This window comes from Lathamus discolor, chromosome 1 (assembly GCF_037157495.1).
Source record: "Lathamus discolor isolate bLatDis1 chromosome 1, bLatDis1.hap1, whole genome shotgun sequence".
Lineage (NCBI taxonomy): Eukaryota > Metazoa > Chordata > Aves > Psittaciformes > Psittacidae > Lathamus > Lathamus discolor.
The window spans coordinates 163,976,110-164,002,575 of NC_088884.1; the positions used below are offsets into that span (position 1 = coordinate 163,976,110).

General features: G+C 52.4%; 1 protein-coding gene across 3 annotated transcripts in view; it reads right to left on the bottom strand.

Moving 5' to 3' along the window:
- Positions 1-8,797: 8,797 nt before the first annotated feature.
- Positions 8,798-26,466, bottom strand: part of ADAM33 (ADAM metallopeptidase domain 33) — a 30,961-nt gene continuing 13,292 nt past the window's right edge. Inside the window, exons 5-24 of one of the 3 annotated variants that reach the window (XM_065662288.1) lie at positions 26,304-26,380; positions 25,793-25,979; positions 25,349-25,414; positions 25,173-25,244; positions 24,246-24,412; positions 24,049-24,133; positions 23,235-23,377; positions 20,733-20,910; positions 20,314-20,403; positions 19,828-20,023; positions 18,822-18,930; positions 18,130-18,334; positions 16,785-16,862; positions 15,112-15,220; positions 14,632-14,782; positions 13,806-13,896; positions 12,587-12,817; positions 12,128-12,294; positions 11,375-11,392; positions 8,798-9,949 (exon numbers count right to left, since the gene is read on the bottom strand). In XM_065662288.1, coding sequence (XP_065518360.1) covers positions 9,898-9,949; positions 11,375-11,392; positions 12,128-12,294; positions 12,587-12,817; positions 13,806-13,896; positions 14,632-14,782; positions 15,112-15,220; positions 16,785-16,862; positions 18,130-18,334; positions 18,822-18,930; positions 19,828-20,023; positions 20,314-20,403; positions 20,733-20,910; positions 23,235-23,377; positions 24,049-24,133; positions 24,246-24,412; positions 25,173-25,244; positions 25,349-25,414; positions 25,793-25,979; positions 26,304-26,380 — 2,472 coding nt within the window. In that variant the 3' untranslated portion in view covers positions 8,798-9,897. Of the gene's footprint in view, positions 9,950-11,374; positions 11,393-12,127; positions 12,295-12,586; positions 12,818-13,805; positions 13,897-13,925; positions 14,140-14,631; positions 14,783-15,111; positions 15,221-16,784; positions 16,863-18,129; positions 18,335-18,821; positions 18,931-19,827; positions 20,024-20,313; positions 20,404-20,732; positions 20,911-23,234; positions 23,378-24,048; positions 24,134-24,245; positions 24,413-25,172; positions 25,245-25,348; positions 25,415-25,792; positions 25,980-26,303; positions 26,381-26,466 lie in introns of those variants that run through there. The other 2 variants (XM_065662297.1, XM_065662306.1) reach the window with 2 other exon arrangements.

The following is a 26,466-nucleotide window of genomic DNA, read 5'->3' on the forward strand; positions in this document are numbered from 1 at the left end:
GGTGTGAAGCTACCAACACAATTTAACAGGGAAAAAAGGGCCAGGAAGTCTCCAAGCTCTTTTTACACCAAGCTTTTGTCTGAAGTGTTGGAGATTCCACATGGACATCCAAAGGGCAGTCATGCCAATTGTACCTGCGCTCTTAGAATCATAGAATCATAGAATAGTTAGGGTTGGAAAGGACCTTAATATCATCCAGTTCCAACCCCTCTGCCATGGGCAGGGACATCTCACACTAAACCATACCAGCCAGGGCTTTATCCAACCTGGCCTTGAACACTGCCAGGGATGGAGCATTCACAGCCTCCCTGGGCAACCCATTCCAGTGCCTCACCACCCTAACAGGAAAGAACTTCTCCCTTATTTCTTCATCTTTAATCCCTGCCACAGGAAAGGGACAGCATCCTCTGGATGTTTGGGATGGCAGTCACAGCTCTGCAAGGCCTGGAGAAGATCCTGACCTCCTGCTGAAGATAGAACAAGGCTCAGTTCAGTTATACCGAGGGTCTGCTCTCTAACAGGACAGAGCAGAGAAGAGCATTTCCCATCCCAAAAACCAATGTGGGGTTTGAAGTTTGATGAAGAAAGTTCTCCAGCCAAGTGTCTGTTGGAGTTTGTGCATGTCATTCATAGGTTGAATTGTCCTTCATGTCCTTCATGCCGAGGATTTCCGAGTGTGTCATCACTGATTTGCCTTTGTCATTAACAGCCAGGTTTGGGGAGTGATTCAGAGCTGATCTGGAGGAACACTGAACACAAAGCTGACTTGATGAAGACTGTGCTTTGAGAGCTTTCTGTGCCTTATTTAAACTGAGTTTCTTCTGCTTCTGCTCTAAAAGAGGAAGAAAAATAAAAGAGAGCTCCATGCAAGGGAGCATCAAAAGAAAATGAGCTGTTTTCACTGCTGTTATAAACTAAAGAACATGCAAAGACCAAAGTGATGATGATAAAGTGCCTGGGAACAGAGTCCTGTAGAGACAAGGCACAAGAATGGATGATAATACCTTGATGCTTGTAATATAAAGCTTCACACACGCAAAACCCTCCTGGGAAACACTCTGCTGGGGAGAATGCAGTGAACAATTCACGCCAGGAATGATTTGAAACTCAAAGAATGGCTAAACTTTGCCTTGCAGTCGTGGCTTTTCTTTCTGGAAAGGGCAAGAAGGTGCAGAAAACCCAACAAAATGAAGTAGAATAAAGAAACAGCTGGAAAAACTACCTTCATTTTTATACCCAGGAGGAAATCAGGCTGTTCATCTCAACTGGGGCTCAGTTTGGATTCATCAAGCAAAGCCATGAATGGCTTGGCAGGTTGGACTCTGGCCTTCGGTCACCACGTACCTTCTGTCACACATTGCCTGGATGACATCTGTACCTCCTGTCCTGTCTGTTTGACCTGATGTATACTCTCATCTCAGATCCTGCTTCAACACATATGCCTATGGCTGGAGACCTTTGCATAGAAGGAGGAGTCTTCACGGAGCCACCCATCGAGAGGCTCTAGAAACCCTCTGTTTCTAGAGACCCTCTATTTCCTACCATGGTAAGTCCTGTCCTGCAGCTATAGGCTCTTGCCTTTCCCTTCCCCTTGTGCTTTCTGCCCTTCTTCATGTTAGCAGTAGCTCACTATGAATCCAAAAGGGTAAATCCACACCTTGCCTGAAAATGAGACCAAAAGCCGTATCAAGTGGATCCAGCTAGGAAGGGTGACCGTAAATGAGAAGGGACTTACAAGGGTCTAACACTTCCTTGTTCTTCATATACACCACAGACCACAGGAATAACTGGCTTCTCACAGTGGAGGTGGATGTTGGCACCATCATCTGGTCATTTCAAAGTACATCTTAGAGCAGTCCTTTTGCACTGATGCTGTCTAAGATGACTTAAGGACTCTCTTCTTTTGTCTTCACCCATTCTTTACCAACCACGGCCAGAAGCAGGAGAGAAAAATGGATCACCCTTGGCTGAGGAGAGCCACAGAGATGAAATCCATTCATTCTCAGCCTAGTCCCAAGGGCTGTGCCTGAACTCATGAACTGAAGAGTGGCCTGAACTCAAGCTCAGTCCATCCTGACTCACATTTGGCCTCAGCACAAAGCTCTGCTTCTTGCATGGGTCAGCCACTTATGTGGCCCATGAATCATCCCTGCAGACAGTTTGCTGATGGCCACTTTGTTTTGAAGATAGGAGAGTTTAATAACACAGATGAAGACTGCCCTGTGCCGTTGGCCTCAGGAGCCCAAAACATTCCCAAGCACATTTTAATCTATGAGCAAAGCCATGACCAAAGCTCCTTGCCCGGCAAGCCTGGGGATCACAACGTGCATGAAGTCAAAGAATCATAGAATAGTTTGGGTTGGAAAGGACCTCAAGACCATCCAGTTCCAACCCATGGGCAGGGACACCTCACACTAAACCATCCCACCCAAGGCTTCATCCAACCTGGCCTTGAACACCGCCAGGGATGGAGCACTCACAACCTCCCTGGGCAACCCATTCCAGTGCCTCAGCACCCTCACAGGAAAGAATTTCCTCCTTAGATCCAATCTAAACTTCCCCTGTTTCAGTTTGAACCCGTTACCCCTTGTCCTGTCACTACAGTCCCTGATGAAGAGTCCCTCCCCAGCATCCCTATAGGCCCCCTTCAGGTACTGGAAGGCTGCTCTGAGGTCTCCCCGCAGCCTTCTCTTCTCCAGGCTGAACAGCCCCAACTTCCTCAGCCTGTCTTCATACGGGAGGTGCTCCAGTCCCTGATCATCCTCGTGGCCTCCTCTGGACTTGTTCCAGCAGTTCCATGTCCTTTTTATGTTGAGGACACCAGAACTGCACACAATGCTCCAGGTGAGGTCTCACAAGAGCAGAGCAGAGGGGCAGGATCACCTCCTTCGCCCTGCTGGTCACGCTCCTTTGGATGCAGCCCAGGATCCGGTTGGTTTCTGGGCTGCGAGCGCACACTGCAGCCGGCTCATGTTCATTTTCTCATCGACCAGCACCCCCAAGTCCTTCTCTGCAGGGCCGCTCTGAATCTCTTCTCTGCCCAACCTGTAGCTGTGCCTGGGATTGCTCCGACCCAGGTGTAGGACCTTGCACTTGTCGTGGTTGAACTTCATAAAGTTGGCATCGGCCCACCTCACAAGCATGTCGAGGTCCCTCTGGATGGCATCCCTTCTGTCCCTCTGTTACAGGTTACTTTGGACTGGAACAGCTTCTTTATCTATTTCTATGCAAAACCAATAGAGATAAAATTATCTTTTCATGACAAAAACATCATCTTAGACCTATTTAAAGCACCTTTGAGTACCAAAGAAGCTGCAGCAATAGCAATAAACCTCCTTCTGGCCCTGGGCAAGAAGCCCACCAGCTTTCCCTGTCTAAGTAGGAAGGTTGGTGAGTAACACCCTGACCTTCACTGTGGGCTAAGATGGTGACAGCAAGCTCAGCCATTCTCCTGGACACCACCAGCCCCATTCACTCCCTAGTCTAGGGTCAGGCTGGTCGTGACTGCAAACATCTCATAGCACATCATCAGTGACCACTGTGTGGAGGCCAGGAAGAGCTTTGAGATGTGTTTCTCAAGGCAGTGATTTGGGTTGTCTTTGCTAATCAGGCCAGAGCAGATCCTTCTTCATTTCAGATCTCATCCACTGAAAAGAGGGGTGTCACACAGTGCATCTGAAGCCACGCTGTGGTGTCTCAACCTCCATTTCTACACTCTGCAATCATAGAATCATAGAACCCCAGACTGGTTTGTGTTGGAAGGGAGCTTAAAGCTCCTCCAGCTCCAGCCCCTGCCACGGGCAGGGACCCCTTCCACTGGAGCAGCTTGCTCCAAGCCCCTGTGTCCAACCTGGCCTTGAGCACTGCCAGGGATGGGGCAGCCACAGCTTCTCTGGGCACCCTGTGCCAGCGCCTCAGCACCCTCACAGGGAAGAGCTTCTGCCTAAGAGCTCAGCTCAGTCTCATCTGAGCATCTGGGACTGAAACAGGCACATTGCACGCTCTCTGATACCCGGGTACAACCTGCCTCCTCCCGCCAATGTTCTTCAAACCATGGTGGATGGCGAAAGCAGTGTCTTTGCACCGAGATGCCCCATCATCACAGAGCAGGGTTCCTCTTCAGCTCCAAATGTTGTCCAGATTTGCTCTGATTTCTTCACTTGCTTCTCCGAGCAAGGATTTAAAGCAGAAAATTGGAGAGGGAGAGCTGCCTCCTGCTTTGACACCACTGCCACAAGTGTGCTCCATCTCCAACCCTGCTTTGTACTGCATAGTAATGGGACTTGAAAGATGCTTTTCTTTAAGCAATACTTGGAAATGAGGGAGATAAGAAATCAGCTTCAGGCAACACTTCAGTGACAGCACTCAACAGGACCCCAGCTTTCAGCGTGCGTGTGTATGATATTACAGATGTATTTCCACCTCTCTGTGTACGTAGAGATGTTGACGCAGTGAATTAAAATCAAGCTGTGCTTTTTACGTCCATTAGCCATGGGACCATTATTGGCTCCAAGGAGAGAGCTATCAGCCCCTGAACGGCAGGAGCGGGTGGAGAGAGGAATTGTCTTCTGCCAAAGACGAATACAGCAACAGGAAAGAAAAGGCCCTGGAAGATGATGAATGGTCCAACTTCCTTGGCTGCAGGAGCCTCTTCTTCATTAACCGCCCTGTTGCCTGCCTTCCCCTCTTTCCTTTTCCCTTTGGCTCTGTGCATGTGTCTGTCAGCCCGAAGCTGTGTGATCCTGGTTCAGGTGCCCGTCCCCCCCCTCTCTGCCCCCTCAGGACACAGCTTCAGGTGACAGAAACAAAAGGAAGATGGTTTTACATGCGGTATGTGTCACCTCGTGCTGCATCCCAGGGGCAGAGCCTGCCTGGTGCCACGACACCCGCAGCCAAGTCGGAGCAAACTTGGTGCACCTCCAAGTGCAGGTCCAGGGAGCTGAGGAGGATGCTTCATGTCCCAAAGTGACTTCCAGAGGGTGCTCCAGAGAAGCCACCCACTGTCTGAAGCTCACTGGAAGCCACTCAATCACTGGGAACAATTCCCTGTCCCCTCCGTTGCTCAGCTCTTCCTCCTGTCCCCCTTCATCCCTTGGGAACCCTGCAGAGACCAAGCAGGCCAGAATGCCATGGAGCTGCTTCAGAGCAAGATCTGGCCTCTTGCTGTGGCTCCTGCTCCCCAGGGTGACTGGGCAGGATGGGGACCACTTGGGACAGATGAAGGACAATGGCTCCATTTCACAAACTGAAGGGAACTGAAGCACAGGACCACGACCATGGAAGCTTTCCCCTTTCCCCTTCACCAGGCACATGCTGTGTGAGCAAGGCTCCATTAGCCAGGAAGGTGCCTTTGATGCTGAAGATGTGGTATGGTGAAAGGCTGCGGTTTCTCAGTTCTCCTCCTGTATCTATCCGAAGGTACCCAAAGGCAGCAAACCTCTTTATAATGGGGAAAGGTCCATTTGGATGAGCTGCAAGCTCAGCGAGTCATGAGAGGCACTCGAGAGCTCTCATGCCCAGCTCATCCTTTTAATGGATCTGCAGATGATGGGGCAGGGGAGAAAGGTCAAAGACTTGAGGACCTGGTCCCTAGAAACCCAGCAACAACCCAGCAGCGAGGCTGAGCAGATGATTTCATGGTCATCTGCTGCCATCTAGTGCCGCCTGGGCACCCGAAAGCCTTCCCTGCATTCATTGAGTTCATAGAACCATAGAATCCCAGCCTGGTTTGGGCTGGAAGGGAACTTAAAGCCCATCCAGCCCCAACCCCTGCCACGGGCAGGGACCCCTTCCACTGGAGCAGCTTGCTCCAAGCCCCTGTGTCCAACCTGGCCTTGAGCACTGCCAGGGATGGGGCAGCCACAGCTTCTCTGGGCACCCTGTGCCAGCGCCTCAGCACCCTCACAGGGAAGAGCTTCTGCCTAAGAGCTCAGCTCAGTCTCCCCTCGGGCAGGTTCAAGCCATTCCCCTTGGCCTGGCCCTACAGGCCCTTGTCCCAAGCCCCTCTCCAGGTTTCCTGCAGCCCCTTTAGGCACTGGAGCTGCTCTCAGGTCTCCCCTTCAGGAGCCTTCTCTTGTCCAGGCTGCCCCAGCCCAGCTCTCTCAGCCTGGCTCCAGAGCAGAGCTGCTCCAGCCCTCACAGCAGCTCCATGGCCTCAAGTACTGCGCATCCCAAGGACCCCCCACACACGTCTGTGGATACATCAGGACGGACATCATCCACCTGCACTCCCTGTGACCACCTCAGGTTAGACAGCAAACAGACCATCATGCTTCACCCCTGAATTCCAACCTCTGCTCCAAGCAGGGAGCCAGCTTGCCATCAAAGGGCAGAGGAGCTGGGCTGAGCATGTGGACTGGGAGGGCTCTTCTCAGCACTGCTGCTCTGCCTGGGGAAAAGGGATGCAATGGCTGCTTCTGCACCATAGCAAAGCCAATCTGCCTCAAGAAAAACCCACTGGTACACATAAGGACATCTCCCAGGCAGAGAAAGGGGCTTTGGGAAGGACAAGAATATCTCTGAGTACTCATTGTGCTTAGAACAGAGTCACAGAATCAACTCAGGTGGAGAAGACCTTTAAGATCAAGTCCAACCTTTACCCCAGCACTGCCAAGGCCACCACTAACCCATGGCACTGAGGGCCTCATCTACATGGCATTTGAACACTTCCAGGGACAGTGATTAAGGCAGTACATCTTTGCAGATACCTGAGATCACAAACTGAGGGTCTATCAATTCCTTTCTAGCCTGGATAGCTCAAATTTAGCCCCAAATGTGCATGTCCTTGCTCTGCTCTCTTGGACAGTTGTAAAGGGCAGACTCCCCATCACTCCCCATAGGGAACAGGAGGAGATGAAAGGGAGTGTGATGGCCAGGTAGGTGACAGCAATGGGCACTAATCTAAGCCCAGGGACATTGCATCAGCTTCATGTGGTCGTTCAATTGTTGGTGTCACAGTAAGGTGGGTTTTTGACTGCTGTGCTGTCATCCCTCACTTTGTCATTGAGTTAAATGGCCCAAATCATTGGGAAAAGTTTCTTCCAACCACTTCTTCATCAGTGACTTCTCCAAGCCCTCTCCAAGTCTTTAACCCTCTGCTAACACCCATACTGGACTGTAAAAGGGAGGGCATTCACAGGCAAGGAGCAAGATTTCCCTTCTCCAGGAGCTCCGTAGGCTCTTCCTCAAGTCTGACCATGTCAGAATTCCTTGGGAGATCACTAAAAAGACTGGGACCTTGGGAAGGTTTAGGGACCAGTTCATTCATACTCTCCTCTGGAGGTCATCTGAGGAGGATCTCAAGAGGTCCCTTTCAACCTGACTGATTCTGTAACTTGTTATCAGAGCAGATGCTGGACCCCAGATCCAGCCTGGATATCCACCAGCCTCCAAGATGTGGAGGTACCAGAGATGCTTCAAGGGAGACTCAGGTGCACGACCAAACACTTTGAAACAAAGCCTGACCATGAGTAAGGACAGCTTGGGTTAAGGTGGCCTTGGGACTGGTCTTGTTCAACCTCTTTGCCGCTGACATGGACAGTGGGATTGAGCGCGCCCTCAGCAAGTTTGCCGATGACACCAAGCTGTGTGGTCCGGTTGATACGCTGGAGGGAAGGGATGCCATCCAGAGGGACCTTGACACGCTTGTGAGGTGGGCTGATACCAACCTTATGAAGTTCAATCATGACAAGTGCAAGGTCCTGCACCTGGGTCGGAGCAATCCCAGGCACAGCTACAGGTTGGGCAGAGAAGAGATTCAGAGCAGCCCTGCAGAGAAGGACTTGGGGGTGCTGGTCGATGAGAAAATGAACATGAGCCGGCTGCAGTGTGCGCTCGCAGCCCAGAAAGCCAACCGGATCCTGGGCTGCATCCAAAGGAGCGTGACCAGCAGGGCGAAGGAGGTGATCCTGCCCCTCTGCTCTGCTCTTGTGAGACCTCACCTGGAGCATTGTGTGCAGTTCTGGTGTCCTCAACATAAAAAGGACACGGAACTGCTGGAACAAGTCCAGAGGAGGCCACGAGGATGATCAGGGGCTGGAGCACCTCCCGTATGAAGACAGGCTGAGGAAGTTGGGGCTGTTCAGCCTGGAGAAGAGAAGGCTGCGTGGGGACCTCAGAGCAGCTTCCAGTACCTGAAGGGGGCCTATAGGGATGCTGGGGAGGGGCTCTTCATCAGGGACTGTAGTGACAGGACAAGGGGTAACGGGTTAAAACTGAAACAGGGGAAGTTTAGATTGGATCTAAGGAGGAAATTCTTTCCTGTGAGGGTGGTGAGGCACTGGGATGGGGTGCCCAGGGAGGTTGTGAGTGCTCCATCCCTGCAGTGTTCAAGGCCAGCTTGGATGAAGCCTTGTGTGGGATGGTTTAGTGTGAGGTGTCCCTGTCCATGGCAGGGGGGTTGGAACTGGATGATCTTGAGGTCCTTTCCAACCCAAACTATTCTATGATTCTATGATTCTATGATTCTATAACCACATCCTGCAATTAGCAACCCATTGTTTAACACTGGGCATTGTGAAACAGCAGAACAGTTTCCTGAGGGTTGTCCCTGAGCCTGCACTGTGAACAACCTTTACATTGGTTGGACACACCCCAGGAAGACCTATCCCAGCTCAGAAGGGATGTACCCCAGGGTAGTTGACACATCACACACAGTTGGACCAACGACCCCATGTTTAAGGGCTAATAGAAGCTGTTCCAAGGATCTGTGTGCACCAGCGTGGTTGGATACCCAAAGACTTTGGGGTTTAAAGGCTGGGGGAAGTTCTGCGCAAGAAAAGAGACAGAGGAGCCAGGGGACTGTACAAAGCCTTTGTTCTCACTTCAGCCCCTGACAGAGCCGCATGTCAAGTCATAGGAAAGTGGCACGGTAGAATACTGTGCAGGTCAACAGCACCTTTCGTCTGAGGATTGTAAAAGCCCTTTCAAGACACGAGTTTGTTAAACCTCACAACACCCCTGTGAGGTAGGTATCACCCCCCCCATGACAGACAAGGGGGGAAACTGAGGCACAGAGAAATGCAACGGTTTGGCCAAGGCCTCTTGGCAAGCCAACGGCATGGGCAGGAGGTCTCCCTGCTCTTGTTCCTGGCTTGTGGCTCCTTCCCCCTTTGGAGAGCAGAGTGTGAGCAGCTCACAGAGCCACTGCTTGGCTTGCCCCATGGGCAGGGAGTATGCAATGTTTATGGGGGGCTCCTGAGCCCCTTGAAAGCACCCTGGTAACAAGCCGCCACCAGTACTTAGGACATTGAACCACTTCTCATATCGCTTCTCCATCCAGCTACGACCCCAGCATTGTCACTGTTGTTTCTTGTGCAAGCAGGTAGGAGGCCAGGAGGAGCCCGAGAACGTGGATCCTTCATGGAATTGTCCCAGCACACTGTATGGCACAGCCCAAACTGGAAATCACTTTGCTCTGATGGCGAATGTCTCCCTGGAGACAATGCCCAGCATTGAACTCTGGTGGCATGGGTGATGGTGGGGTCTCACCAGGCCTGGAGGAGAAGGAGGAGGTAGCTAGAAGGATATGACAAGGCTTTTGCTGCCACTGTTGTCAGTGTTGGATGTTCACCCCATCCCAGCCCATGTGCAATGTCAAAACGTAACTAAAGCTGGGGGGTAAATCGGCCAGAGCTGTGGTGGGGTCTCCATCATGGTATAACCCCACCACCAATCCACCCCAACCCTTGAGTTACATCGCGGTACCAATTTCCCCTCTCCTCCCCCCACCAAAACTACAGTTTTTTGTGCTGAATACATATTCTGTCTTATAAAAATAGTCCTCTGGTATCAAAAGACAAATAAAACAAGAGAGGAATAGAAGACCCCTGTCGCCAGCAGCAGTGCAAATCAGGAGAGCCAGCTCAGGAAGGATGCGCTTAAGGTGTCCTTGGTTTGTCACTTCTTCAAGGGGAAGGAGGTTGATGGGACTTTGATGGCTGGGACTGGCCTGGAGTGAGGAGAAGAGGAAGGAGACAACTCATTTGAGTGCAGAGAACAAGCAACCGTCACCTCCACCACAAGCATCCTTCCACAGCTCAGGGGAGACAGAACATCTGCTGTCCCTGAGACCAGAGAGACCTGGGACTGTCATGGTCACCCACATCCTGTCTCAAAGATACAGCCCCAGATTGTATCGTTTTAAAGTGTTTTCCTTTGGCCTACCTTCAAAACCCCGACAAGACACAGAGTCCACCAAAGCACACGGTGACACCAGGCAGTAGCCAGCAGTGAGAACTGGGAGCTCATCAGCAGTAGGATTGGTATCCCCAAAAGGCTTACTGCTCTTGGCTTCCCAAGTTCAGGCAAGGTGGTCTAGAATCAGAACCATAGACTGGTTTGGGTTGGAAGGGACCTTAAAGCTCATCCAATTCCAACCCCTGCCACGGGCAGGGACACCTTCCACTGGAGCAGCTTGCTCCAAGCCCTGTCTAATGTGAACTTCTCCTGAAGTTAAAACCCATTCCCCCTTGTCCTATTGCTACAGCACTACCAAGAGACATCACCAAATCGACAACCTGATATGGATGTTACAGTCCATGGGAATTCATGAAATCTCTCCCCTCATCCATCCCGGGAAGACAACAGCTCCCTGGCCCTCTCTTGGCATGTTGGCAGTGTCAGGTAGTGAATACGGACCAGGACACAGGGATGTCCTGCTCTATGGCCCAAGTCTGGCTCTGCCAGTCTACACGTCCTGGCATGGGCACTATTTCTAGAGAGAACGGACAGGAACAGTCCAGTGGGCAGCAAGGACAAAACTACACCCTTTGAGAAAGGGAGCTAAGTTTGGCTGCCAGGATGTGCCAAGTCTTTCCCTTCTGGGACCGCAGAACAGGCCTGTTTTATCTACGGGAAGAGCTGAGCTACAGGGATTGAGTTACACTGAGAAATGCCAGGGCACGTTCAGCCTCTGTGGTGGCAACTACAAAGACAACTGAACCTAAAATAGTGTAGGAGGGTCAAAGCAGTCATTAAGACTGTCTGGAGATGAGGGTCAGCTTCAGTTCAGCCTGGTGCCTGCTCTCCATGGCTGGATATAGCCCACAAGCCTGGCTAACAGGAGTGGATGCAAGCACAATCCCTTGAGGCACCACTGACCATATGCAGAGGATTTAGCAGTACACAAGAGGAGAGCTGAAGCTTGTAGAGATGTTGTAAAGGATTTGGGCTGAATCTCCCAGCTCCAAACTCAAAACCCTTCATTCCTTGGACCTCGTGTTGGGGTACCAAGTGGGGCTATGTCCTGCTCATCTAGGAGCCTCTGGGAAGGTGGGTGTTTATTCCCCAGCATCCTGGCTCCCATTCCACTGCTTAACCAAAGGCCATCCCCCACCAGCAGTCCCCCTGGCCCTGCAGGGTGTCTGTGACTCACCTTTGAGGTGGCATCGGCCTGCAGGGAGGAAAGATGAAAGACAGCATCAGTGTCTACCCCTTCACCCCAGTGCCCCCCAGCATAACACCAACAGCTCCCTCCGTGCTCTGGGATGAGATGCCACATGCGCCCCAAAGGATAGCATCTCCCATAACCCATCAGGACCGTATAAGACCCAAAGTCCCAACCTTGGTCATCGTTGGTCAATGGCCAAACCCTGTGGGGTCCTGCCCAGTGAAGGCACGGGTGCAGATAATGGGCACCTGCAGGTACCTTGCTTGAGTGGGCAGGCTCTTTTCCTGCACCATGCAGGAAGGAGAATGAGCACAAGACTTTTTATGCATATAGCATCCCCATCTAGACAAATGCTTTGGTTGTAGCTACTCCCCAAGTAGAATTTAGGATGTCTCCTGATTTCTTTCCCACCTTTGCCCACAAATGCCCCACACCAAAGATCTACTACGGCCTACAGGCCAGTTCCCCTGAATTTGGTGGGCTTTTTGCTCCTTTGTAGGTCCAGAGAACAAACCCCCACAGCCCAGAGCACAGAACATCTCTGCTGCTCCTGAGCACCCTGTCCTGCACACACCAGCCTGGGGGAGAAACAGGAGAAACCCAGGTCACAGTGAAGACACCATAAGGGTCAGAGCAGAGCACAACACAGTGCCATTTGGGATGTCCCATTCAGGCATGACCCACAATACACCCCACTGTGTCCACCTTCAGGGTGGCTCAACTGCTCCCTCAACTTACTTTAATGGCCTCGTGGGGTGGCTCACGGTGCTTGTACCTGGCACCTTGAAGTTGGTAGGAGGGACCATGACCAGCAGGGTCTGTCCATGTGCAGGAGGAGGCAGTTCTTTGGCCAGAAGAGGACTTCCAGGCAACGGCCGACGGGGTGGCTGATGCTTTGGGGCGACCTGGGATCACAAAGTGCATGCGGAGAGACAACATCCTTAGAGGAGCATCCAGTGACCTCCTAGAAACCTCTGTGCCCTGCTGCAGAGCTGGGATGCGTCAAAGCATCTGATAACACCCAAACCAGCTTAAAAGGTTCTCCTTATCCAATGAGCTTCTTTCATCACCACAACAGGTTCATCTCTTAGGGTTGGCATGACAGCTCCTTAATGATACCTAACCCGAAAGAGCCACAGACAGCCACAACCCATGGAATTCCTATGAGTCCAGAAGGAAAGCACAGCCAAAGCTCACCAGTGGGGTCCTCACGGGGCTGCAGGGAAGAGGTCTCTTTGGAGGTGGCAGCTTAGCCTGGGACACAGCTGCTTTGGTGGGCACCATGGGCGATCTGCAGGCTGGAGGTGGTGGCCTGGCAGGTTTGGGGTCTCTTGGACGTGGAGGGATGGAGTGAGGAGCTGGGCGAAGAGGGTGGACGATGTTGACGGGCTGAGAGCTGGGTTTGGGAGGGAACGTGGCCCTTGTGGCCTGCAGGGATGAGAAAAGCAGAAGCATGGAGAAAATCCTTAGGTGAGTTTGCCTGGGTGATGGAAAGCAAATGGAGCCCAGAATGGGAGTATAGGGAGCAGCAGGAGGAGCACTGGGTATTTATTGCACTTCCTGGGACCACCACTTTAACCATCCAGCCCAAAAGCTGTGTTTGCTCCTGATAACCATATGAGAGCACACAGGGATGGGCAAGGTGCTGGTCTCAGGAGACCTGGACCAGGTTCAGCTCTGCTGAATCCACTTCCACAAACAGAATCATGGAATGGTTTGGGTTGGAAAGGACCTCAAGATCATCCAGTTCCAACCCCCTGCCATGGGCAGGGACGCCTCACACTAAACCATGGCACCGAAGGCTTCATCCAACCTGGCCTTGAACACTGCCAGGGATGGAGCACTCACAACCTCCCTGGGCAACCCATTCCAGTGCCTCACCACCCTCACAGTAAGGAATTTCTTCTTTATCTCCAACCTGAACTTCCCCTGTTTAAGTTTAAACCCATTACCCCTTGTCCTACCTCTACAGTCCCTAATGAAAAGTCACTGCTCTGCTCTCAACCGCTGTGGCCATACTCAACAAACCTCAATTCTTCCCCAGATTCAGCCCCGGAATTACCCATCCGAGGCTCACCAGAGCTGACACAGCCACAGCAGGAACATCTGCCTCCCGGAGACCCAACACGAGGTCATCACAGGGAGAGCACAGCCCTTGTTAGGCTTTGCTGTGGTGATAGGCAACTTCCTGGTTGAGGCTCTTGGCAATCACCAGGGTCTTTCTGAACAGGCAGAGCCCAACAAACTCAGCTTAAGGAGGGATGTGTACAACTCATCGAGGGCTCACAGTGTAGACCCAATGCACAACCATCAAAGAGCATCAGTTCCTTCCTTGTTGCTAGAGGTAGATGTGATCCCCCACAAGTATAAAGTGCCAGGGAGGGAAAGCAAACCTGGCAAGTGAGTTATGACTTACTTTACTAGTGTGGCTGGAGGTGGAAATGTTCCTCAAGGTGAAAGCAGCTTTGGGGTGGCCACTGGTTGACTTCCGCCCCATGGTTTTATTCCTGCTCGGGATCACAAACATAAATCAGGATCACAGAATCAACTGGGCTGGAAAAGTCCTTTAAGATCATCAAGTCCAACCGCTGCCCAGCACTGCCAAGGCCACCGCTACCCCATGGCACTGAGGGATAAGCACTGGGTGAGCAGGGATGACAAATCTGTCTTGAGGTGATGAGGGTGATGAAGGTGGTTGGTTGGCTTTCTCAGACTGTTGCAGGGGTTTTGAGGTATGTGTGTGTCTGTACCTGTACCGGGAGGGGAAACAAGCATAGAATGGTTTGTGTTGAAGGGAGCTTAATGCCCTTCCAGTTCCAACACTGTCACAGGCAGGGACACCTTCCACTAGAGCAGGTTGTTTAAAAGACCAGGTTGCCCAAATGAGAGTCTCTAAATTCAATGCTTCTTTAGAGCCCTCCCTGTTCTTGCAGTCTCCTAGGAGTAAATGGGGAGAAAGCTTCTTGGTACCAGGCCACCTCCATCATCACTTTCCGGGGTTGTCCTGTTCGGGGGACAATCCCTGTCCTCTGCTCTGGGAAGAGCTGAGAGCCTCAGATTTTCCCAGGAGAGAGCTCTTCATATCTCAAACCAGGTCGCACATCACCTTGAAACAGACCCTGTGCACCACCAGCTCTCCACACCCATTCCTACCAGGCTGGATGCCAACAGTGGCAAGAAAATGAGGTTTCTGTGTCTTACTGGGTCCTTGAGAGAGAAGGGACTTAGGAGGCATCACCCACCTGTACGTCTCCTGGCTCCTCCTCCTTATCTCCTTTATCCATTTATTCAGGAGCGAGTTCTCCCTCCGGTACCAGAAGTAGATGATGATCATCAGGGCCGGGAGGAAGAGCAGGAAGATGAGCAGGAGGGTCATTAGGATGGCTTCATGATCTGGCAGGGAAAGCACAAAGATAAGTGTGGGGCTGGGAGAGCAAACAGCCTCTGGCTTCGCTCTGTGGAAACATTGCTCCCATCTGCCCATCCTCAGCCACCCGAACTAGGGACATCATTGCTGATCAACCACCAAAGAGGGAGCAGAGCCATTCGGTGGCCTCTGATGGGTGGCCACCGAGCTGGGCACAGGCTGTGAGCCTGAATGGACCCAATCCAGCCCATTCGGAAGCAGGGCTGTCAGCAGCTGTGTGATGCTGTTTCCCCCTCTCATGGCATTGCTCCAGCCCCAGCAGTGTCACAAGGCATGGGATGGAGATGTAACTCACTGTCTCGCTGCACAGGGCCACTGTCCACACTGCCACCCAAGCCTGGCTTCTCACAGTAGGGGGGAGCCCAGCCAGCATCACAGTGACAGTTCTTGTTGCTGTTGCAGACCTGCAGAGAGAGAGGGAGGGTTGGAGAACACACAGGAGGTGTGGGAATCATAGAATTCCAGACTGGTTTGTGTTGGAAGGGAGCTTAAAGCTCCTCCAGTTCCAAACTTCCTAAGATTTCATGTCAATCTCCCTCTTGGCCTGGCCCTACAGGCCCTTGTCCCAAGCCCCTCTCCAGCTTTCCTGCAGCCCCTTTAGGCACTGGAGCTGCTCTCAGGTCTCCCCTTCAGGAGCCTTCTCTTGTCCAGGCTGCCCCAGCCCAGCTCTCTCAGCCTGGCTCCAGAGCAGAGCTGCTCCAGCCCTCGCAGCATCTCCATGGCCTCCTCTGGCCTCGCTCCAGCAGCTCCACGTCCCTCTTGTGTTGGGAATGATGGTCTGTGTGATGGGGATGACAGCAGATGGCCAATGGCGGCAGTCCAGGCTGAGGGAGCTTAACCCCTGCCAATATTCACTCCTTGAACAGCACCTGGATCATGCCAGAGTTGCCCTCACATAGAATCATAGAATAGTTTGGGTTGGAAAGGACCTCAAGATCATCCAGTTCCAACCCCCCTGCCATGGGCAGGGACACCTCACACTAAACCATCCCACCCAAGGCTTCATCCAACCTGGCCTTGAACACTGCCAGGGATGGAGCACTCACAACCTCCCTGGGCAACCCATTCCAGTGCCTCACCACCCTCACAGGAAAGAATTTCCTCCTTAGATCCAATCTAAACTTCCCCTGTTTCAGTTTGAACCCGTTACCCCTTGTCCTGTCACTACAGTCCCTGATGAAGAGTCCCTCCCCAGCATCCCTATAGGCCCCCTTCGGGTACTCGTACATCTGTGACTGTGATGTACAGAGATTATCTCCTTGCTGGTACTTTCATCTCCTTGCTCTTTGCAGAAACCCTGAAGGCAGGCAGGTATCTCGTACATTCAGCTTTCACACTGCTGGACTACACAAGCTGAACGCCCTTAACACTTTATATTAGCCAGGGGTTTGTTGAACATCTTCCCCTCAGGGTCTTTCCCAGTAAACCACAGCCTTTCTGAAGCAGAGAATCCAACCCAAGAGCAGAAAGGAAGGGTAAATTTGGGTGGTTTACATCTCATATTTCTCTACATAATCCAGCAGTGACTCTTCTACAGCAGCTTGTTGTTGTCTGATTTGGCAAAGCCTTCCGCAGAGGTCAAATCTCTGCAGGCTTTAAGCTTTGGACAACAGCGGGTCTTCCTATTCACTAAACTGCTTCCCTCCTTTCTGCAGTCCCTGTTGTGTTTCTAACCCTTGCTTTGCTCTCAGAGGGAACAGGCACCTGCTCCGAGCTCTAAACACCCTGCGGTTCAAACCGGACCTTGATCCAAGTTCTGCAGATGGTCCTTACATCACAAATGATCTTCTTCCTCTAACTGGGACACGGGTGAGCAAAGATCTGAGCTCAGCCTCACCCGTAGCTGATGCATGAGACAACTATGACAAGCAGATGCCCACTGCATTGCAAGGCTCGTCCCCGCGGGAGACACTTGGTTTTGCTTCAGAATGTGTCTGATCCCAGGAGCCTGCTCAGGGAGTAACTCACCCCATGGCCGTTGCACCGGGAAACGCACTTTTCCAGCTCAAAAAGGGAGGCATTTTGGCACCGGCGATCCTTGCAAACCTGAGGGACAGCCAAGAAACTGTGGTTAGAGGAAGGCCCAGGAGAGGGACAGGGATCTACAGCTGGGAATGCTCTGAAAGGATGCTGTCCATTGGAAAATGTAGAATCCCAGACTGGCTTGAGTTGGAAGAGAGCTTAAAGCTCATCCAGTTCCAACCCCTGCCCCGGGCAGGGACCCCTTCCACTGGAGCAGCTTGCTCCAAGCCCCTGTGTCCAACCTGGCCTTGAGCACTGCCAGGGATGGGGCAGCCACAGCTTCTCTGGGCACCCTGTGCCAGCGCCTCAGCACCCTCACAGGGAAGAGCTTCTTCCTTATCTCCAACCTGAACTTCCCCTGTTTCAGTCTGAACCCATCACCCCTTGTCCTGTCGCTATAGTCTCTGATGAAGAGTCCCTCTCCAGCATCCAAAATGCAGGTTGGTTACATCACACTGTGCCAAGTCAGTGCATTTCACTCCAGGTTTCAGCACATCCCAGGAAACCTCTGCCATTCCCTCATCCAGGATGGCTCAGATGAGACCAGCCACCACTATTCCCTTGACAACCCCTCTGGCAGCTCCTGGAGATGGCATTTCCCATCTGGCCCTAAAACGCAGGCACCATCCAAAGCAAAACGACACTGGATTTCAAGCCCAGCCATCCTTTCCCATAAAAATGCTGACATTTTGGCTTTCCACCCTAAACTGGGGTGAAGATTTCACAATTAAAATGCCAAACAGCAAAGGGCACATCTCCATGGCCAATGCTGTCTGGCGCGCATCCCTGCTACCACGCGCTCTACCAGGCTTCTGCCCTTTCTCAGCTGAACTGAGCCTTCTTAAAGTACTTGGAGATGTAGGGGGCTGGAAAAGAGAGTAATGCTCAGTTAGCAGCATCTGTTTGGATCTCCCATCTTGATCCTTAACGCTGCCCTAACGCACATTCCCTAAGACTTCTCCTGGGAAGCAATTTATTCACAGAAGGAATCCTCATCCATCAAGCCCCGGGGCATGCAACTCTTGTTGGGGTCGCTGCACTATGCATGAAATCAGCAAAGAAGCATGGAGGCCGGAGAGAAGAATTTGGTGGCCTACACACAAGCATCTGGTGATGTGTAGAAATGCCCCGGTTGAGATGTCACCAGAGAGATGTCTGCAAGCGCGGAGGAAACCACATCCCATGGACCAGCTGCAATGCAGGGAAGAGCCAATATCCACATTGGAGCTGGGGTAACAGCCAAGGAGATGTTATTCTGTAGGAGAGCAGAGCCTTAGGAAGAGGTACTCACCATCCCATCTCCACATTTAGTCCCTGTCATCACCAGCCCGGGGTCAGAGAGGTCTTCCTCGTCATCCTTCGCAGTGTACATGTAGGTACCACGGCACTTCACCTCCCGCCCATTGAAGCGGATGGTGGTGTCGATGGACACAGTGTTGGTCCCCTGAGGCTTCTTAGCTGAGCTCTGGCACTGGATCTTGCCACACATGGCATCCCTAGGAGCAGGACACAGCGAGGTGAGGGCGGATGTGAGTACCAGCCACCTCACCCTGCCTGCCCCATCTGCCCCACTGCCTGCTGGCTCCTCTCCCTCTGACTTTATGTCCATGCTAGGTTGTGATGAGAGACACTCAGTGGGCTCAGAAAGGACTTTGATAAATCATGGACAGCACAGGGAAATGCTGGAGGGAACAGTCAGGAACCCCCTGACAACCCTGGTCAAACTGGGAATGCTGGAGGGCACGCGGTCCCTAAACAGCATCCTGCTGATGCTGGCTTTGATCTTCCCTTCAGGCCCGGCTGGGAGGTGATGTGTGGTGGGACAACCTCCCTGCAGGGATGGAGCCCAGGAAGGACCTGGGGCTTCCTGAGGTCCAAAATGGAGCTGATGCCAAGAGGCTGAGGTAGGACCTTGCCAGTCCCTTCACAGAGTGCAGGAGGAGGAGATGATGGGGCACCCATGGGTGCCAGCGCTGCACCCACCTCTTGTCACATTTCACGTAGCGCCCTTGGCTGTCTTTGCCACAGTTGCCGTAGGTGTTGCCAGCCATGTTCACATCCTGGAAGCAGGCATCTGGGGCAGGCCAGGCACCTGCAGAGGGAGGAAAGGTCCACATGGAATGAGGAAAGCAGCCAGTGGGGAGAAATACCAAAACTGGGAGCAGCAGCTGGATGCTTATGGAGAAAACATCATGGAAAAGCCTCCTGGAGAGCTGCTGCTGTGGGTGCCAGGCCAAGAACAGCACAGGAGGGATGAAATCATAGATTCACAGGGTGGTTTGCCTTGGAAGGGACCTCAAAGCTCATCCTACCACGGGCAGGGACACCTTCCACTAGAGCAGATTGCTCTACGCCCTTGTGTCCAACCTGGCCTTGAGCACTGCCAGGTCATAGCGAGTATATGAGCTATGGACTGTATGTGGAGTGGGGGCCATATGCAGCTGTATGCAGTCTGCAGCCACATAATGTGTGTGTGTATACATATATATGAAGTGTGCAACAACCAAATGAAGCATCGGCCACGTGGGAGGCATCTCTGCCCACGGCAGGGGGTTGGAACTCGATGATCTTAAGGTCCTTTCCAACCCAAACCTATGATTCTGTGATTCTATGAACAGGTTATGAGCCCCATCACCTCTGGGCCATATGCAGTATAAGGTCTGTAGGCAACATGGGGGCCATATGCAGAATATGGGCTAACTAAAGCAAGGAGTCACAGTCTGTGTAGGGTACAAACTGCAGGCAGTGCTGAAGCCATAGGTAGTCTATGGGTTGCACTACAGCATGGAGGTCACTTGCAGAATATGAAGTCATGCACAGCATGGGGATCATGCGCAGAAGAGAACCACAGAATCCCGGGTGGGTTTGGATTGGAAGGGACATTAAAGCTCATCCAGTTCCAACCCCTGCCATGGGCTGGGGCAGACCAGGCTGTTCTTGCTCCGGAGAGGGATGTCAGGAGGCAAGGCTGGGGGCTGATGGGACTCACCCGGTCCCCAGAGCTGGACACACTGCTGATGGTGGGTCATGCACATGCCGTTGTTGCAGTAAGCCTCTCCGTAGGCACAGGATGAGCCATCCAGCAGGTACACGTTGGCTGGGCAGTAGGGTGAGGCACCAGTGCAGTATTCAGGGAGGTCACAGGATCCTGCTGCATCCCTGCAGATTGTCCCAGCCACCTTCAGCTGCCATGGGAGGAGAGAGAAACATCAGCACCGAGCACATCTTGGAACCATAAACCATCTATAATGTCCTCTGTGGGTCTCTATGGGGTTGTCAAGATACAAGGCCAATTTCCTGGGCTGGACCCCAGCCACAAAGCAGCCAGCAGAGACTCTCCTGCAGAGCCCTCATTTGGCACCAGGGGGTTTGACCTTACGGACATGCAGCACATGAGTCCCAAGGGAATGGTGGGGGCTGGATCTCCCTGCTCATCCCATAGGTGGTCATGGTGGGGACACGGTGCAGGTCTTACCTTGCAGCTCTGGCAGCAGTCACCATGGGCACACTGGGCCCCCTCTTTCAGTGTGCAGTTGTGAGCATTGCAGCATGGGTTGGTGCACTCCTGTGTGCAGAGGTGGAGAAGACACCACCATGGTCAGTGATTCCATTCCATCCCATTGCTGCCCCCAATCCATCCTCCACCCACCACAGCATTGCTCCTCATTTGGGGAAACTGAGGCACGGGGGTGTGAGGAAGAACTGAGCACCTTAGGGCAAAGTCAAGAAGAAAGCCAGGAGCAGTTAAATGGGTTTAGGAAGCGGGGACTGGGAAGAGCCCTTGGGATGGACCAGCAAACCCCTTTCCCTTGGAAATACATGGTCCGCGTCCTGCTACCTTGAGCTGAGCTGCAGAAGCCTGTGCAGGAGAGCAATGCAAGCCCAGCAGCGTACCTCCACCTCCCCGCAGTCACAGTCTTCTCCTTCCTCCAGAAAGCCATTGCCACATTTCCGTCCCACCACCAGGTCCTTGGTGTCGGGCAGGTTGAAGAGACACATCCCACCTCCCTTCTGGAAGTAGCTCTCCAGCTGCCTCTTGCTGCAGGAGCTGAACACGCGAGGGAAGGGGTGCCTGTAAGGGGATAGATGGGGAGGGATGGGGAGACCAGGGCCAGGAGAAGGTGGAAAACCGCGGTCAGAACTGGGAAATAAGGACATGGGCAAACTGGCACAAACCCTTCCAAGGGCAGAACCCACCACCGTACATCGAGACCGTGAGCATCTCCCACCCAACTCACACAGCTGAGCACCAGAACAACAACCAGAGGACACTGCCGAACCCAAGCACCCTTTAGAAAGGGATGGGGTGGACAATCAGAGCTGCTCTACAGCAACCCCAGAGCATCAACCCTTTACAGCAAGAAACCTCTTGGAGAATGGAGACACAGTGGCCTGCACCTCAAAGCCCAGGGGCACCCATGCTTACAGGCTCTTGCTGGTGTAGGTAACACCCTTGTGCATTGGTCCCCTGCATGTGGGACACCGCAGACCCCCCCCATCCTAACCACAGAGCACATCTGCAGTGATGCTCAGGATGTCTGCTAAACATGTGTCTGTCATCACTGATGGGAAATACCCATTTGGGGCTATTTAAATACCTCTGAGGACGAGATGGACCAAAGCAGTTTAAAAAAATCAAAGAAATATGGAAAAGGAACATAAAGAAAAGCCTCAAATTAAATCAGTCACAAGGCTTGAACTAAAATGAGAGCCTACAACATGTGAGGTCATTTCTCTCCCGACCCAACCGGCCTTTCCCATATGGAGCTGAAGAGGAACAGTGATTTTCTGGAGCTCTGGGCATGCTCCTTCTGTGACATTACACAAGTTTGTGGCTTTCTTTGTGTGCTGTACTAAGAGGAAGCAGAGAGCAAGGGCTGGGCACCTGCTTCAGAGCTGGTTTCGTTTCCTCCTATCGCTGAAAACAAGAGGTTTATTTCATACGGGACTTCTCACTTCTGAGATGACACAAAGGGCTTTTTGTAAAGCTATATATGAAGTCTAGGGGAAATCTCTTAAGCTCTAAGTCCAAGCAGGTTATGGGTGGCTGAGCAAAACACACCCAAGGAGCTGGCACACGAATGTGCAAACAGGGACAGGTTGAAGACAAAAATGTGTTTCCTGCCCTTGTGGGGAAAAACCAACTTATTTCAGCAGAAATAAGGAGGAAGAAATGACTCAGGGAGGATGTCAGCTCAGAAAGCTTTGGCTGGGGGGTGAGCAGGGGCACGGCTCAGCTACAGCATCTGCTACTGCTTTGCACCGCTGCATCTGCATCCAGCTCGGGTGGGTGGGAGTGTCATTAATAAGGATATATAATATATAATATATAATATATAATATATAATATATAATATATAATATATAATATATAATATATAACATATAACATATATAATATATAATATATATATAATATATAATATATATAATATATAATATATATAATATATATCTTATATAATATATATAATGTATGATATCTAATGTATAATATATAACATATCATTATATATAATATATAATATATAATATATATCATATATCATATATAATATATAATATATATAATACTGTGACTGTATTTTTCTATCTATAGCTATATATAACTATATAATATATATAGTTACTATAATACATTTAGGATCATTAAACAAGTGCACAACTGCATCGTGCTGAAAAGCCAGTGCTTTTCCCCACCACAACCCACCCATATAGACACCAACCCCCATGCGACAGTGCCGTGGCGTGACAGCCCTGATGGCCAGGAGGAAACAACCAGAGGACACCCTGAAATCATACTGGGGGGGGGTTGACTGTTACTTGTTGATGGAAAGAGCTGGTGGGTTCAAATAAAGGGGAATAAATCACTGCTTTTCTTCAGGGAAAAATCTGGGATGAGTGCTGTCAGGAGCTGGAAAATCCAACAGGAGAAGGATTTTGGAAGGGAAAGTGGCACCAACCACTTGAATTTCATACAACTTGGGATGAATCAGACGGTTGGGCGGGGTTCAGGTGGAGGAGAGAAGGCTCAGGGGGGACCTGATGGCTCCCTACAAGTGCCTGCCAGGAGGATGGAGCCAGGAGGGGCTGGGCTCTGCTCCCAAGGAACAAGGGATGGGACAAGAGGAACCGGCCTCAAGCTGCCCCAGGGCAGGTTTAGATGGAGCTGAGGAACAATTCCTGCCCCAGAGGGTGCTCAGGCATTGGAATAGGCTGCCCAGGGCAGGGCTGCAGGCACCGGCCCTGCAAGGGTTCACCCCCCGTGGAGACGGGGCCTCAGTGCCATGGGGCAGGGGTGGCCTTGGCAGTGCTGGGAATGGTTGGACTGGGTGAGCTTAAAAGGCTTTTCCAACCTGGTTGACTCCCTGATTCCATGATCCCATCCCCACTTACCCGGTGGCCGCTGCCATGACGCAGCCGCCTTGCTCCGGGGTGGCCTCCACGCAGCAGCCGGAGCTGTCGTGGCTCATGCCGAAGTTGTGGCCGATTTCATGGGCCATGGTGGCGGCCGCTCCGATGGGCTGCTCCGAGTGGTCCTGCACAGCGATGGAGAGGGGTCACCCCGCAGCAGGGAATGGGGTTGGGGTGATGGAGGGACCACAGCATCCCTGGGGTGGCAGCTGGACCCCATGGGAGGGACAGACAGGGGGACGGAGGAGGGTTCATGGCAGAAGTGGGGCTTGGTCTCCTGAAAGTCCTGCATGGGATTGTTCAAAGTTCTTTGGCTGCAGCCAACTACAGAGAACCTGGGGCCTCGGAAGGTGCATCCCAAAAACCAGACACCTCATTGCCCTACATCACCAACCTGCCCAGGGACCACAGGTCACCAGGGCCACCATCACCCTATCAGGAGGAGCATAAGAGGTATCTGGGGCAGAGATAACCCTACAAAACCATGGAGTACAAGCAGGGAACAAGCAGGGCTATTCAATATGAGGGGCAAAACCAATACGGAAGATCCCAGTGTTGCTGCTAGCTGCAAGCTGTGGGTGTACATGGGGCAAGAGACCTTTAAACCATCCCTTTCTCACTTGGCCAAATATCTGAGAGGGGTAAGGGGCTACCAGCATCATTGTTTGCTCTCAAGCTATATCCCAGGACCAACCTCAGATTCTGGTCCTCCAAGAGAAGAACTCCAGTAAGGTGGAATGACAGTGTGATCCCCCAGCCTGAGAGAAGCAGTGAAGACCCCCCCCACCCCTCTTACCATGCTGACACCTCCGGAGTTATCCATGCTGCACATCCCCTCCAGCGGGGCCATGCCGATGGTTGTCCCCCTGAACGTCTTCCCTCTGCATAGAAAGAAGAACAAAGGGGCCATTAGCACCCCAGGGATGGTTTGGAGACCCCGGTCCAAGCTAGGAGCCCTCATTCCAGTGTCCTCAGGTCCATAGGGATGCTCACGTCAGCAGCTGGGCATTGTCGTGCTTCTTGCGTGCCCTCAGCGACTTCTTCCACTGCAGGAAGGACCAGAGAGTGGCGTTGGCATCGCTGGTCACAGTGCACTGGTCGCGCTCCGTCCACACCTCCAGCCCGATCAGGGCCACCTTGATGTTCAGTGACCTGTAAAACTGCAGGGAGGGGACAGAGATGGAGGGGATGGGGAATAGCTGCGGGGTCTCCATGATTAAAACAGGCTGAGAACACTGGGGCTGTTTAGCTTGGAGAAGAGAACCTGTGTGGAGATCTCAGAACAGCTTCCAGTGTCTAAAGAGGGCTACAAGGATGCTGGAGAGGGACTCTTCATAAGGGACTGCAGTGATAAGATAAGGGGTGATGGGTTCAAGCTTAAACAGAGGAGATTTAGGTTAGATATAAGGAGGAAGTTCTTTACTTTGAGGGTGATGAGGCACTGGAATGGGTTGCCCAGGGAGGTTGTGAGTGCTCCATCCCTGGCTGTGTTCAAGGCCAGGTTGGATGAAGCCTTGTGTGGGATGGTTTAGTGTGAGGTGTCCCTGCCCATGGCAGGGGGGTTGGAACTGGATGATCTTGAGGTCCTTTCCAACCCAAACCATTCTATGATTCTATGACTGTCTCCCTCCAGCTGGGTGACTTGGGGAGATGCTTGTCCCAATTCTACCTCCGAATCATGGTGACACGATGCCATCCATCAGCTGACAACCACTACATGTGCCCCTCCTTATGTCAAGGATGCCAGCATCGATCCCCATCACCACAGCAAGGCACCCTGCCCACATCCGCTATCTAAACTCCTACCCTAGTGACATGGGGACAGTCCAGGAGGCCACCACCGGGCTGATGCTTTCACATGCACTGGGAATGATGGAGCTGGTCCCAAGGGAGCAGCAGGTCCTGCTCACTAACCATTACCTTGTCCACGTAGTTTGCGATCTCCACGATGCGCTGCTTGGTGTGGCCCAGGTTGAGGTGCTGGTTCCTGTACTGCAGAGAGATGGGGATGGGGAAGGGTCACCAGAGGAAGAGCAGGGAGGGAGGCAGAGGGGGAACTGTCATGGAATCATGTTTTTGCTCCCTACACCACTCACCAGTGTGTGATCAGCAACGATGAAGAGCTCCATGTACTTCATGGTCCTCCAGGCATCTCTCTTGGCCTACAAGACAGACAGAGATGCTCAGAGGAGTGAAGGAGCAGGCAGCCCGTGGCTCTGGGCATCTCAGGCTTCCCAGTCCCTGCAGAGCTGCTCAGGAAGGAGAGCTGAGAGGGGAAACTGAGGCACAAGGACACAAGGAAAAGCTGAGTGGCTACAGTACAACTCCCAGTATCACCTCACATCATGTCCCATGACACAGCACTGGTACCCAACCCAGAAACCTTCCCTTTGAGGTCTCCTGCCCAAACTCATACAGGTCCCACCTGCCCTGATGCCAGGGTGACAGGCACCCCCCCACAGGCATTTATAAGAGTGCAGACAGCCCCATTCCCATCCCTCCATCCCTCCCATGAGCAAAGGACTCCGGGATGGATTTACCCGGCGAGGCACAGGCTGGAAAAGCTGAGCAATGTCAGCAATGGTGCTCCCGAGGTCATCACCGTGGCCACAGGTCCCACCTCGGATGGGCAAGTGCTCTGCTCGGTGGATGATGTGGTGGCCTGGCTTGGGGGTCCCCAGGGGTTTCAGGTAGTAGCTGGTGTTGCTGCTCAGCACTATGAGGCCCCTGCAATGGAGAACAGCCCTTGAGGACTCCTGTGATGCTTTCAGGCTGGTTCACCAGCCCCTGATGAGGACCCACGAACTCATTGCAGCTTGGTCCATACATGGGGTAGGGGCAGAGACAAGAGATGGGTGTCTCTTGGACACCTCAAGGATGGGAGAAAAGGAGCAATGGAAAAACCAGCCCCATGAAGCATCCAGAGCTGTGTTTGCAGGACTATTGGTGCTGCTTGGGGGTACCCAAGGGGGTCCCTGCAGAGCAGAAGGCTCAGCTGGATCCACCCCCTGCTAATAGCCCCACAAGCCCCCCACATCCGTGTTTCCGTACCGTATTCCTGAGCAGGTGCTGAGGACAACCCAGGAGCCGCTGTAGCCCCGGACGTGCCCGTGGTAGTAGCAGTGGTCCTGGAGAGATCATGGAATCACAGAGTGGTTGGGTTGGAAGGGACCTTAGAGCTCATGAGTTCCAAAGCCCCTCTCCAGGTTCCCTG